Below are 13,584 nucleotides of genomic sequence, written 5' to 3' on the forward strand. Positions count from 1 at the left end.
TCACGTCTCTTAAGTGGGGTACATGCAAAATAATATATCTCTGCCACTGAGGACATCCATCACTAGTGGTGGATGATGAGAATTATAATACTACTACAACAACAACAACAACAACAACAACAACAACAACAACAACAACTACTACTAATAATAATAATAATAATAATAATAAATCATGCATTTATAAACTGATCTTCAGTATAGATATCAAATCACAAACGTAATTTGTCCCAAACTAATGAGTAATTGGATTATAATTATTTTAATAAAATCTTGTAATCTTTGCCTATGACTTCCATTTCTGAAAGTAATTAAAAGTAATCCTCTTTAATTTAAACCATGCCCTCTAAGTGTATTCAATTTGACAGCTCAGGAAACACATTACTGAGGATCTGTGTCTTCAGTCGAATTACTCTGCGTGTAAGCGCCAAAGAGAGCTGCCAGGTACACTTCCAGTTACAGACTAACAATGATCCCTAAATGGAACGGCTTACAAGCTGATCCCTCATGAATATCCATTCCTTGTTTCTGAAGGTCATTTTTCTGAACTCTTCAATAACATGTTCACTGTTTAACAGTTATTGAGAACACTGCGGAGTGTATGCCTCCTCATAATTGCCCAGGCAGTTCTCTAAATGCTCACTTTCCAAATAAATAAATAAATAAATAAACAAACAAACAAACAAACAAAACTCCCGGCTCATTTTCCACAGAAAAAGAAAGAATGAACAAAAGAAATACTAAAGTGAGCTACGCTATATAGCTGTAGTTATAATAAGGCACATTATTATTGGTCTGGTTGTACAAACGTAGCCACTTGCACATGTGCAGTACCCACCTGTGTCTCCGGGGGGCCCCCTTCATCTCTGATGAGCAGCAGGTAGCTCTGACCATCCACCACAATCTCCTTCTTGAAGCGGCCACCTGTCACAGAGAGCAGCACACACTGAGAGGGGGCAGAGACTGCCGGGTCTCTGATGCAATACGAGAGACTGCCACAAGAGGGACCATCAGGGGACAGAATTCAACACAATCTGCCAACTATTCTTTAATAATATATATTAAAAAAATGGAGAATGTATTTATTTAGAAAGAGGCATAAAGCTTTGGAAGGTTTATAAATCTGCCTCATAGTTTGTGATTCCCCCTTTCTAAATGAAGCCTTAATGACTAGAAGAATTTCAAAGTGTAATTATGATCATTTCTATGTCCATTGCGATGCTACTGTCCCTGAGAAAGTCTCTTGTGTAGATATTCAAAATCATGTTGAAAAGGTTCTCCTGGTTTTGTGGCAGTCGATGCGGATTCCATAAGAGCGTGTGAACAAACACACCACAGCCTCCTGTGCGAGAGGCCCTGGTGTGCACAGGGTTAAAGTGAGTATGTATACACTATGTCATCACTACAGTACAACAGAAATGTTACACTACAGGAAAGGGAACATGAAGGGGGATCTACTGTACCAGGGGGAGGACAGGTACTCATGAAAACAGGGGAAGGTGTACGAGAAGGAGCCCTTCAGACAACAGGTACTAATGGGACGAACATTACTTTGAGTAGCGACAGTCAAACAGAAACACTGCGAGGGTAACCTATACTCAAGCTACGAAGGGGTGGTGGCTTATCTAACTGCGCCAAAGAACACACTCCAGCAATCACTGCTTTAAGAATAAAAATAAAATACTTCTGTTGATTGTTTTTCAGGTTATTATTTCAGCTATCACTGCATTGGCACATTCTCAACTCCTATTGTTCCTTCTCTTGTTTTTATTATGATATATGTGTGTTAATCAGTGTTTACAACATGAACATCACGTGCCACGGTTTAGACTGGCTTATTGTAGTTGTAGGTGAACTGCACCTAAATATGGGGCCTCAGGAAACAGCGCTGTACAGTGAAACTAAGAGATGACTTCATTCATTCACAAGCATATTAACTATTAGCTTCAAGGCAAGCCCAGTTTTTCTTTTTTCTTCGTACAGTTACCAGGAATATTCGGAGACTGAACTTTTTAACTTGCTCAACACTGCGCCTGGAACCTGGGACCTGTAATACGAGACGTAATTCCATGAGCTGCCCCGGTTCAGGGATCCACAGCCTTCTCTCAATCTGTGTCCACTCTTCCTCTGCGTGACGGATTTCAGTATCTTGGAGAAGCAGATGACTTAAAACAATCATAGCCAGACAGGATTCTTCGTGAGAAATGCCTGTGTGTGTTCTCCTGATGGGTAAAGCGGATATCAGCTCGAAAGGATAGCAGGAGATTGAAAGACGATCTGTCCTGCAGAACCTACACACCAAAGTTGGGGCAAGAAGTCTTCAAATCTTTTACTTAATGCTCCTGGGCAGATGTGAAGGTCTCATAACTAAAAACTGAAGGTTCGTTTATTTCTCATGAGCCTCAACTGATCAAGTTTAAATGAAATCTCCAGAACTCATTTTAGGCACTAGGATGCCACGCTTTTCTCTGACTAACCAGCAATTGTGATGAAGAGTGCTATGACTTCCATTACGGCCCATAGGAGGCGCTGTGTTCAATCACAAATTCACTGCTCTGTAACTACAGTCATTTCTTTTTTCGACAGTATGAAGACACACAAAACAGTATAAGTGAAAACAGCTCAATTTCTGCCTTTATGCCTAAAACCAAGGAAATTAAGATGTTTAAAAATAAATAAATAAGAAAAGTTTGATTGATGCTGATTGATTCCTGACGACAACAGCCAGAAAAGAAGGTGAAAGGGTATATTATTATTATTTGTTTATTTAGCAGACGCCTTTATCCAAGGCAACTTACAGAGATTAGGGTGTGTGAACTATGCATCAGCTGCAGAGTCACTTACAACTACGTCTCACCCGAAAGCCGGAGCACAATGTTAAGTGACTTGCTCAGGGTCACACAATGAGTCAGTGGCTGAGGTGGGATTTGAACCAGGGACCTCCTGGTTACAAGCCCTTTTCGTTAACCACTGGACCACACAGCCTTGGAGGGGAATAGAAAGAAGAAGAGACGGCGAATCATTGCCCAAGGGGGGTTATGTTTTTATATATACGGTACCACTTTGTAAAGTAGACTACGCGGTTCTTGTTAATATCCTCTCGGCGCACATCTCTGACTCAAACCTGGAGCCGTTCAATTAAAAGGAACGCAGAGCTGTACAGTATGGATCTCCTCCTGTGTTTCCTTAGTTCTGTGTTGATTCTGTTCCCATGTCACTTACAACAAATCAAGCCATGACGCAGCGGAACATGTGGATCCTACTCTAAACATTTCCACTTTCTTGGGCTGAGCAAACCGTTGTTGTCAAACGCACTCACCAGAAAGGGACTCTGGCAGGGCGCAATGCAAAGCCATTCAAGCACTGGCTGAATCTGCACAGTGAAAAATGTGTTTTGGTTTTGTGGTTGGCAGGCGTCACGAGAGAAAGGGAAATTATGTTGCAATAAAATATGTAAGTTAGGCTCCAGCAATCAAATCAAACACTTAAACGTCAAATGAACGAGAGGCACTTAAGATTGAAGCTGAATGTTGTTAGAGGTGGATAGCAACAGTCTTAACATTTATATCGTATCTTTCTTTTATTTCTGTTCCTCAGTTCTGTTGCTCTAATATTCAATTGTATTTTTTTCACTGTATCAGTGCCTGTAGAATCCTAGTTGCCAGCTGCATTTGAGTACTTCCTGGATTACAAAGAATCACAGGATGCAGTGCCAGGTCAGCAGAGTATTACAAAATGTACATAGCACTAGCAAAAACAAATGAAAAATACATGAAACAATAATTGAACAGTTTTTTCCTGCAACTAAATTATTTGCTTATTTTAAACAATTAGAAAATGTTTTACTTCTCTCCTAAGAACTGATCTGCCTTTGCACGGATTGAAAAGAAGACGCTTAGTGTTTTTAAATGCTGCACAAGCGGTGGCGTGGCTTTGTTTCAGAATGACAGCGAGGTTTGACAATTACAGGGTCTTCTGCTGTTTTATAGGATAATGTTAGGAAGCTGCTTTGCTGGTACAGCACTTCTGCATATACACTTGTGTATTTATAGTAATGTTCCTGTCGTGATGTCATCCCAGGTTTTTCACTGGGAAAGCGTGCAAGACTGACGGTCACATGTCGGAATCTGACTTCTCTTTGTGAAACCAGTGGCGAGACTGGTTCAGCATGATGCACTTAAGTCAGCCAGCAACAAAGTGATAGAATAACTGTACTACGTGGTATGGTACAACAATCCAGAGATGGGCTTAAAACTGTAGAATGGATCACTAAACAAATACATGTTTTTCTTTTTTCCCCCATTATAATTTAGTGTGCATATTTAAAATCTCCACTGGAATATGATAATTAGTCAATGCATAGTTTACTACTGAAGGCCTAGAGACTTCATTTAGTTTTTTGATTTTTCAGCACATAGGTCTAAGACTGGAACGAAACTGTTAATAACCAAAAATAATTTCTTTCTGCCAGGGCAATTCCTTTCAGTCTAACTTCTCAGTTTGTTCCTGTGTCTGCTCAAGAGACCATCACTGTACTGCACTGGCCATCTTAAAATGCAGGGCCACAGAGTGGCACTGTGTTCTTTAGACTCAAGACACAAACCATACGATAGCTACAAGCCACACAAAGTACTGTGTCGAAATGTAACTTACTAAAGCATGGTTCATTATACAGCCCTTTATCTCAAAACACAGTGATTTCCACAAGAGTCTTCCCCAGCTTCAAGGTTAGTCAGACTTGTCTTCCTGAACAGGCTATAAATGTTTAACTGCTGGCAGCAGTTTCAGCTAACTCCAGTCCGGCCTAATTAAAATCTGACACAATTCCCTCAAGTTTCACAATAATCACCATTTTTAATTACTCCCTTCCAATGTATAAAGGATGACGGAGGCTGTGTGGTCCAGTGGTATGGAGGCTGTGTGGTCCAGTGGTTAAAGAAAAGGGCTTGTAACCAGAAGGTCCCCTGGTTCAAATCCCACCTCAGCCACTGACTCATTGTGTGACCCTGAGCAAGTCACTTAACCTCTTTGTGCTCCGTCTTTCGGGTGAGACGGAGTTGTAAGTGACTCTGCAGCTGATGCATAGTTCACACACCCTAGTCTCTGTAAAGTCGCCTTGGATAAAGGCGTCTGCTAAATAAACAAATAATAATAATAAAAATAAATGAACTGTACTTATTGCAGATTCTAACACATTGCTATGGAAACTTGTTGCTATGTGGGCTGGTTTCCAACCCCAAGGCTGGGAATGATTAATAAACAAACAAATACATACATACCCACAGTAAAAGTCTAAATACCAAAACATTTTGCAGTTCCTTAAACAAAAATGTAGCTGCTTTAAAATGAATAATACAAACTGTTGGTGTTTCATGGATTATACATGGTAAAGAAACAAATACAGACAGAAGAACATTAGATTAGAGCATGGTTACCTTCACACCAAGCTATCTCATAATCCAGGTTATTTGTTAATTAAATGAATGTGCCATGATTGTATTATAGCAATTATCTTTAACGCTTTAGCTAATAGAATTTTGCTCTGGTTCTTTCGCTTTGATACCAAGTAGGTTTCTAAAATGCAAAGAACCTGCTAGAAACTACTGGACAGACTCACAATGGCAATGAGACATTATGGTAGACCGGGCTCAGAATTAGAGGCATTACCACAACCAAATTCACCCACCATGACAATATAAAGCCCACTTACCTTTGAGATCAAACTGTCATTCAATGGGGTATCGCAGACTTGTTTTTATATGCATTCTGGACAGCCATTTCTGTCTAATGTTTCGGGATGAAGAGGTTACAGAGATGATACTTTACAGTAGAATGCACATCCAGTTACCGTAAAGGGATCTCTAGGGCTAAGCTCTCATGAAAGCTTCTGCTCGGACATGGTTGGGTAAGTGGCTTTAATTCAGAACCCAGCTCAAATGCAACGCCAACATTACAGGGGTTCAGGACATGGTGTATGGGCTCTATGGACCGAAGATGAGGAAAGGCCGTTGTCATGGAGACAGAGACAGAGCAAGAGCATAGTTACCTGCATCGATGTCTGCTGTAAAAGGGATAGCCAGTAAGAAAAAAAGAGAGGGAATAAAAAAGCGAAATCAAAGATCGGGATCATTCACATGCAGAATCCACAGCCCAGTTCTCAGAGGAAGTTTAGTGCAATCATCCGAAAAACACAAATGAAGAAAGAATCACTGCTGTAGAAATCGCTCAGTATATACACACTGTTTTGAACAAACAATGCGCAGGGTTTCATTTAGAGTGTCAATATTAAAAGTCATGCAATACGCTTCTTTGGAATACGTTTACTCTTAACAAAACACTTTCCACAGTGCAAGACTGTCACATGAGCTGTAATGTGAAGTGCTGTAAAAACACTATTTAAAACACAAATGTAACACAACTAGTAAAAAACAACTTAGGAGCCTTTTAATACGCATCCCTGAGTTGTTCTTTTTTTGTTTTGTAACAAACTATTTTTTTTCTTTATTATAAATAGTGCAAACTTCACACCGAAGCAGATGCTTGGTCTCAATAGTGTCCTCAAAAGCTCTTTATCCCAGTCATGCAGCCAGCACATCACATCAGCAGGAGCCACTGTGATCGCGTGTGGGGGCGGAACTGAAGACAATAACATCCAGGGAACATTGAGACAAACAAAACGGGAAGCACTAACACTGACACCTCGCCTGCCTTGCCAGCTTTAAGGAAACAGAAAGTTCCCCACCGGAGATCATTTCCTCAGTATGGCTTCATATTGTAAGGACAGCCCACACCCACACAGACAGGCATAGGCACACACACACACACACACAGAGAAAGAGAGAGAAAAAGAGAGAGAGAGAGAGAGAGAGAGAGAGAGAGAGAGAGAGAGAGAGAGAGAGAGAGAGAGCAAAACAGACAGACAGGTATAGGGACACACACACACACATACAAACAGACACACACACACACACACAGAGAAAGACAGACATAGACAGACACACATACAGAGAGAGAGACGCACACACACAGCAAATCAGACACAGACAGGCATAGGCACACACATACAGACACACAAACAAACACACACACACACACACACACAGCTCAATAGTGTAAAGTTTGCTCTGTGTTATGTATTAATTATTTATTTATATGTATATATTTATATGTTATATTAGTTACCATCACAGAGGTCAAAATAAAAATGCATAAACATATCAATGTGCTCTGTTTGGAAAGAAGATAGAACCTCTTTAAAAACGTGCGCACATTCAAGGGTCAAGGGTGAAAAAATAATAAGAATAAAAACTGACTATATTAAAGTGCTGACTTTTTATATTAATAATTTGGCTTTGTCTGATATTAGAAATATCCTCAAGACATACTCCTGCTGGATGAAGGGACCTTTAGAGCCCTGCAGCCTGTGTACACAGCCTTCCTAACAGCTAATAAAAGGCATCACTCTTACTCCTTTGCAGTGCTTTACTTGACAATATTGCAGAGAAGAAAAAGATTATAAAATGACCACCTTGGTTTGCAAAGGAAATTGTTCAGGACGTGAAAGTTTAATAGCCCAAGCAAGGGGAATGAATGGGGTAGTTTAAGAGGTGTAGCAGTTAATACAAATGAGAGTTAAAATAAACAAGGAGTCTCAGACCTGATGAAAGAGTCTCAGAACCAAGGAAGGAGTGGAATTCTATTAATCAGGATACAGTAACATTAATGCACCACTCACACAGGCAGGCATTCTCAGAGGGAGAAAATAAAACAGTTGAGTTGAGCTGCATTTTACAGTAAAGGAATCGCTTTAAAACAAACAAATACTTGTTGTAAATGTGCACTCTCATATTATGTTATGTATTCCAAGGTAGTGATGGCAAAACCCGGAGCATAACCTGAAATGTATGGTTGTTATCACCACCTCCTGCTGCGCATCACGTTCCTCTTTCAGCACAGATTGTAGCGAAGAGGGAAGTGCACATGTCCGTTAGGACAGCTCTATCAATTAATGTTTAAAAAGTAATACACTGAACACATGCCTCTGAAGTGCAAGCGTGGCTGCAGGGCTCTGCATATGTGCACCGACTGGCAGCAATTATTTTCCAGCTTTTTTCTTTTTTTTCTTTCTTTAATTATTAATATTCAATCTGCTAGTTTTTGTTTCATGGCTTGGAAAGAAAGTGTCTTTGAAAGACCAGCTGCACAGCAATTAGGCTTTCTGTTTGGTGAGAATTTAGGGTAGACTGGTTCTTAACTTCTCTCTAGACCGATGTGTACTGTACAGGTCTTCAGGTATTGAAGAAATATGACATTTTTTCAGCATGTCTCTTAGCACTGCAGCTGCTCACTGCGGGATGCAAGCACAGCAGTGAGATACTGTGAAGCTGCAGCATTTCTTACCTTCTGGAGACTCCTCCTGAACGTATGTCCCTGTCAGGTACCGGTGCACCAGGGCGGACTTACCGCTGGCTAAATTACCCACAATGCCCTGAAACAACAACAACAGAACAGGCAACATTACAGCCTGGCAGCATGGTAACCCCAGACAGAGGCCAGTGTACAGAGCTGCTTTCAAATCTGATTGAATTCATACTGTACATAAACAAGATCCACTCCAGTCAAAGGAACATATTACTATACACAACCGCCACCAACTTTGACCCAGTCATTTCAGTAGCACTTTAGATTATGTGACGAATGTAACCATGCAGTAACACTGTAATAACTGGGTAACTATCAAAGGTTCATGCTCCTGCATGGTACCTACTGCGGAATAATCACACCAGGTAAGAACAGGTTATTCACAAGGCCATTGCTACTATATGTAATTACAATGTAGTTAGTGTGCAACAGCCGCCGCTATTTACTGACTTATTACAATGTAAGTTGTATGGCTATGCATGCCTTGCAATTTAAATAGCTACCATAGTTTTATAACATATTTGAAATAATTACCCTGAACCCTGTCAACCACCTCCAATTCAAAACCATAATCTAATGCATGTCCAATTTTCTGAATCATTGTTTTTGAGTTTGTTTTTCACCAATGACCTCTGAAGATCTGCATAATAATAAAGACAGCCACCTGAAACAAGCTGGACTCCCTCTGACTTTATTATACAGTACAGCTACTGAAGGAATGCAAAGCGGCTTTACTAAGAGCTTAATCAGTCACACCAGAGTTTATACAGTATCCCGGAGGAAGCAGGTGCAACAAATTAACCTCATCTGAAATGGCTTGGCCTGCTATACAATGGCTGTATGTTTCTCATTCAAATCTTCAAGCATTCTGATGAAGAACTACTGTGTACTCTAAGAAACCAAGTCAAGCAGGCAAAGTCCCAGCCGAAGCGTTGGTCTGTCCTTCACTCTGCGGGAGATCTCTCAGGACTGCAGTGGACGAAGCTCTGCAGTACAGCGACTCTCAGTGTGCCCGCAAGTCAAATGAACAAGCCACATTTCTAGGGTCAATGGCAGCACTATGGCAATTTTGCTCAGTTGCAGCTCTTCAGAATTGCAGATGGTTCTGTGAGAGTCAGCTGTGAGGAGCACTTGACAGACCGTGTGTCAGCTGAGTGACAGAGAGGTCATTGTCACAACTGGGGAGATCAGAGTTGCCGTCTCACTCCCTGAGAGAAGCACCAGAGCTGACCTCATACTCCATCACACCGGGCACTGACAGCGCACTGCAGCAGGGAAAGTGATAGGATCCGAGAGCAATGGCCAGCAAACACAGAGGATCCACACGTTATCCAGGCTGCTCTTCACACGTGTTATGCACTGCTAGTGGACACCTAACACTGCCCAATATCACAAAAGCACACTAAACCATCCGATGATTTGAAAACACAACATTCTTGATTCAGATGGAAACCACGCACTAGTTCCCAATAAAAATACAGATTTGGGGGAGAATTAGGTCAGTCCATTGAAGTCAGTGCCTTTAACACACTGCCTTGTAAATAATCATGTGGTTTTTCTGGAGCTGGAACAGCAAAAATAGCAACAACTGTGCAAAGAAATGGCTTAAAATATCAAAAGTACTACAGCATTTTCCAATATTATACAAGGAAGAAATGACTGTTACCAGCTCCCTGATCCAAACATATGACATGCAGCCCTTACACAACTGCATCGCACAGCCAGGCTCTAAATTGCAAACATATTCACTGGACAAGAGAAACACTGACAGGGAAGAGACAGTGAAGTGATTCATTGTCCAGCTGTCCACTGTCACTGCCTTGTATATATTACAAGATGAGAGGTCAGGGAGGACAAGCAGCCCTGTGCTGTAACTGTGTCACTGTGGCCATGCTGTGTCCTATCAGCAGGGGCTTGGGCTGAAAAGCAAACTCTTACTATTATACAAAGTCATGTCATATTTGAAAAGCGAACAGGAGGGTAACTAAATCAGTAGTTTGAGCTCTCATGTGTATGGTCCCTTCTGCTTGGCTACACGTCCAAAAGTGTAGAGGACAAATCAAAGGAGGTTTAGATGAGGCTGCATAACGGACTGTGCTCAATTTCGTTGACAGCGTTACAAAAAGGACGCCGGAGAAAGTCTAACAAAGAGCAACTCGGATGACTAAGTGGTGTAAGACTTAGGACAGTTTAGAGAATTAGAATAGCGCTCAAGTGTGTGTCTCCTGACTTGACGAGACTGGATTTATACACAGACAGATCCACTGAAATGCAGTATCTCATTGCTAGGGTTTAACTCAATATTGAAGGTAGAGGAGAGACATTTACCACTTTGAGCTCCGGGACTGAGCGGCTGAGGGTCCACTCCTGGCTGTTTACAAAGGCATCTGGAAAACACAAAAAAGAGAGAAACTGTGTTACTGTAGATTCTAATGGGCTTGGACCACATGGTGGCTGCATTTTGCAACCGCTCCATTCCAGGATTGGGGTCAATCCCTTTTTTTTTCAATTCCAATTCCAATTACAAGTTGTATATTTGTTTGCTCTATAAAGCCTGTGTCATAAAATGACTTGGAGTTGATTAAAAGGGAACAGGAATTGGTACTGGAATTGGGAATTGATTTTAAAAAACAATTGCAATTGAATAAAAAGGAATGGACTCCAACCCTGCTCCACTCTTCAAATCAATGTAACCCTTTTTTTTAGTTTGAGCACATCACAAGCATTGACCAGGAAGAGATTATACTGGGATCTGAGTTCACACAAAACGGAACAGATTTCCACAAGACAATACAAATAAAATGGTTTAGAAATGTGACACTCGGAGGGTACTGCTGCAGCTCAAAAGATTAATGCATTCTGCATCTTGGGACTCACAGTTAAGCACTGCAAATAATGAAAAAAGGAAATGCACACACAATGTGCACACTCGCAGCCTATAGGCAGGGCAGTGAAGCAGGAGAGAGGGAGGGAGGGAGGGAGGGAGGGAGAGAGAGGAGAGAGAGAGAGAGAGAGAGAGCACACTCTGGGAACAAAGCAGGCAAGGAAAGCCTCAGCTCTTATTAGTTTTGACACTGCACCAGCAACCTGCAACACTGTCTCACCCTTCACTGGCAATGAGATTCAGCTTCTCCACCCAAGCGTGGCTAGCAACCCAATTATTGCCTGACATGGGAAAGGCAGCCTTCCACAACACTGTAAGAGTGTAGGAGCAAGCAGTCATCGTGCTATATTCTGTGCATGTAGGTAAACACGAGTCAGGTTTCTTTGAGTCTCGTCCGCAAGCTGTGCGATTGAAATAAGCTGTTCCACTCGTGCCAAAGAACGACCGCAATTGAACCCAGGTCCTGAGTGTGTGTGTACTGCAGGAAAGTAGAAGATGGCCTGGATGTATTGTCCTGCTCAGCACCTCCCAACACCTCCAGCAACGTGTGTTGCGTGTGGGATGCTGCCAGTCCTGTACATTACTCAGCGAGCCAAGGGCTAAACCTGCTGGAAGAAATCACAAACAACCCCACTTAAAGACTGCTACGGTACAACTTGAGTCAGACAGTATTGTTCCATGAGAAAGGGGAATTACATTTTTTGGAAGGAATTAAACCAATCTTCCAGATTTTTAGAACCATCATTTAGGTCAATTTACAGTACCCAACGCTTAAACAGATTTTATTTATTTATTTCTTTTTCCAACAGAATTCATATTTAATATTTCATGTCATGCCATCTGTTCCTCTCAGCTGTACCGGAGGGCTCTGTTGGAGGGAAAATTGACATCCATTCATTGCTGGTTGCCAAGACAACCGAAGTTAAAGACGATCCTCTGATATTAAACCCCATAATCCTGCAATCTTCAGGTCAAATAGTTTTCTCTATAACAAATCCTGGAAGAGAAACAGTATTTTATAAAGAGCACAGAACCGACAGCACTAACACTGTAAGAGGAAGCAGCACTTAGTATTACATCTAAACCCCACACATCCCAGTCATGCTCAGGGAGCTCAGATACTGAACTGAGTGAGTCCATGAGATACGAGTACCATGGCAACTATACAGAAAGTACTTTCCTAAACAACTCTCCAGCCACCGTTTTTAACTTGACCCACATCATGTCATTTCATTTGATAACAAATCACATCTCAAAGCCTGGGGCTGTATCAGAGGACTTTAAAGTATCTTGTAAATTATTTAGCAGCACACACCAGCCCCTCAGCGCCAGTACTCTCCTTCAGGCCCTGGAGCTGCATGTTCCAGGGCTTCTGTTAAACTGTCATATACTGTACGGGGGTTTAGCCTAATTGACTAAAGTAGATAAATGGTCTCTCTAAACGCTAAATATTTAACATTGCAGGAACTGTACTGTACATTGGTGAGAAGGACCTAGTCTGAAAACTGCAAAACGTTTGTGGTCTATTTTAATCATCTAATACTGCAGCAGATTTTACTGCTGCCATACAACCCAACCGATCAACCGTGTTGGCAAACAAACCCCAGCAGGATTCACTTGCCATTGTAGAGATAAGGGGTGGGGACATTCAGAATGGAGCTCCTGTGAGCAGAGTTGTTAGCAGCACAAACTAAAAGCAACTGAAGTATACAAAGCATACTCTGATGTGGCACTCCAGGGTTAGCCTGTTCCATGCCGATTTGGATGAAGAACAATTAAATGAACTGGAAGATAGCAAAACAGAAACCAATAACAAAATCAAAAAAAAAAAAAAAAAAAGCTGTCTTTATGCTCACTCACCCCGACTTTGTCACTTCAAAAAATGTATTTTAAGCGTTTTGTAAACACTAAAGAACAACACAAAAAGACACTTGTGCACGTTATCCACCCCTCTCTGACACAGATCTTGAAGAAATGACTGAAATCTGAGATGTCGTTGAATTTATTTTTATTCCTCATGTCTGTTCTGTTCAGTGTGTCTGCACTGATAGGAAGAAAAAAAATAACTCAGTGTCGTCTCAACTCTGCCCCCTGGTGTATTTTTTCAATGGCAATGTGCACACTATCAAAAAAATGATTTACTTTATTTTCTGTTTTAATTGAATTAATGTACTCATCTTAACTTAGTGTGTAGTTCAAAGTTATACATGGGACTACTTTATTTGGCTTAAGGCTATTTAATAAAAACACTAATAATTTTTTGCATTAAAAATGATTTA

General features: G+C 41.1%; 1 protein-coding gene across 6 annotated transcripts in view; it reads right to left on the minus strand.

The window, feature by feature from the left end:
- Positions 1-13,584, minus strand: part of LOC117409584 (arf-GAP with GTPase, ANK repeat and PH domain-containing protein 1-like) — a 183,656-nt gene that overhangs the window by 79,465 nt on the left and 90,607 nt on the right. For 3 of the 6 annotated variants that reach the window (XM_059032516.1, XM_059032519.1, XM_059032520.1), the window contains exons 2-5: positions 10,750-10,808; positions 8,401-8,488; positions 6,047-6,061; positions 839-924 (exon numbers count right to left, since the gene is read on the minus strand). In XM_059032516.1, the coding sequence (XP_058888499.1) occupies positions 839-924; positions 6,047-6,061; positions 8,401-8,488; positions 10,750-10,808 (248 nt within the window). The remainder of the gene's footprint in view (positions 1-838; positions 925-6,046; positions 6,062-8,400; positions 8,489-10,749; positions 10,809-13,584) is intronic. The other 3 variants (XM_059032522.1, XM_059032518.1, XM_059032521.1) reach the window with 1 other exon arrangement.

This window comes from Acipenser ruthenus, chromosome 10 (assembly GCF_902713425.1).
Source record: "Acipenser ruthenus chromosome 10, fAciRut3.2 maternal haplotype, whole genome shotgun sequence".
Classification (NCBI taxonomy): domain Eukaryota; kingdom Metazoa; phylum Chordata; class Actinopteri; order Acipenseriformes; family Acipenseridae; genus Acipenser; species Acipenser ruthenus.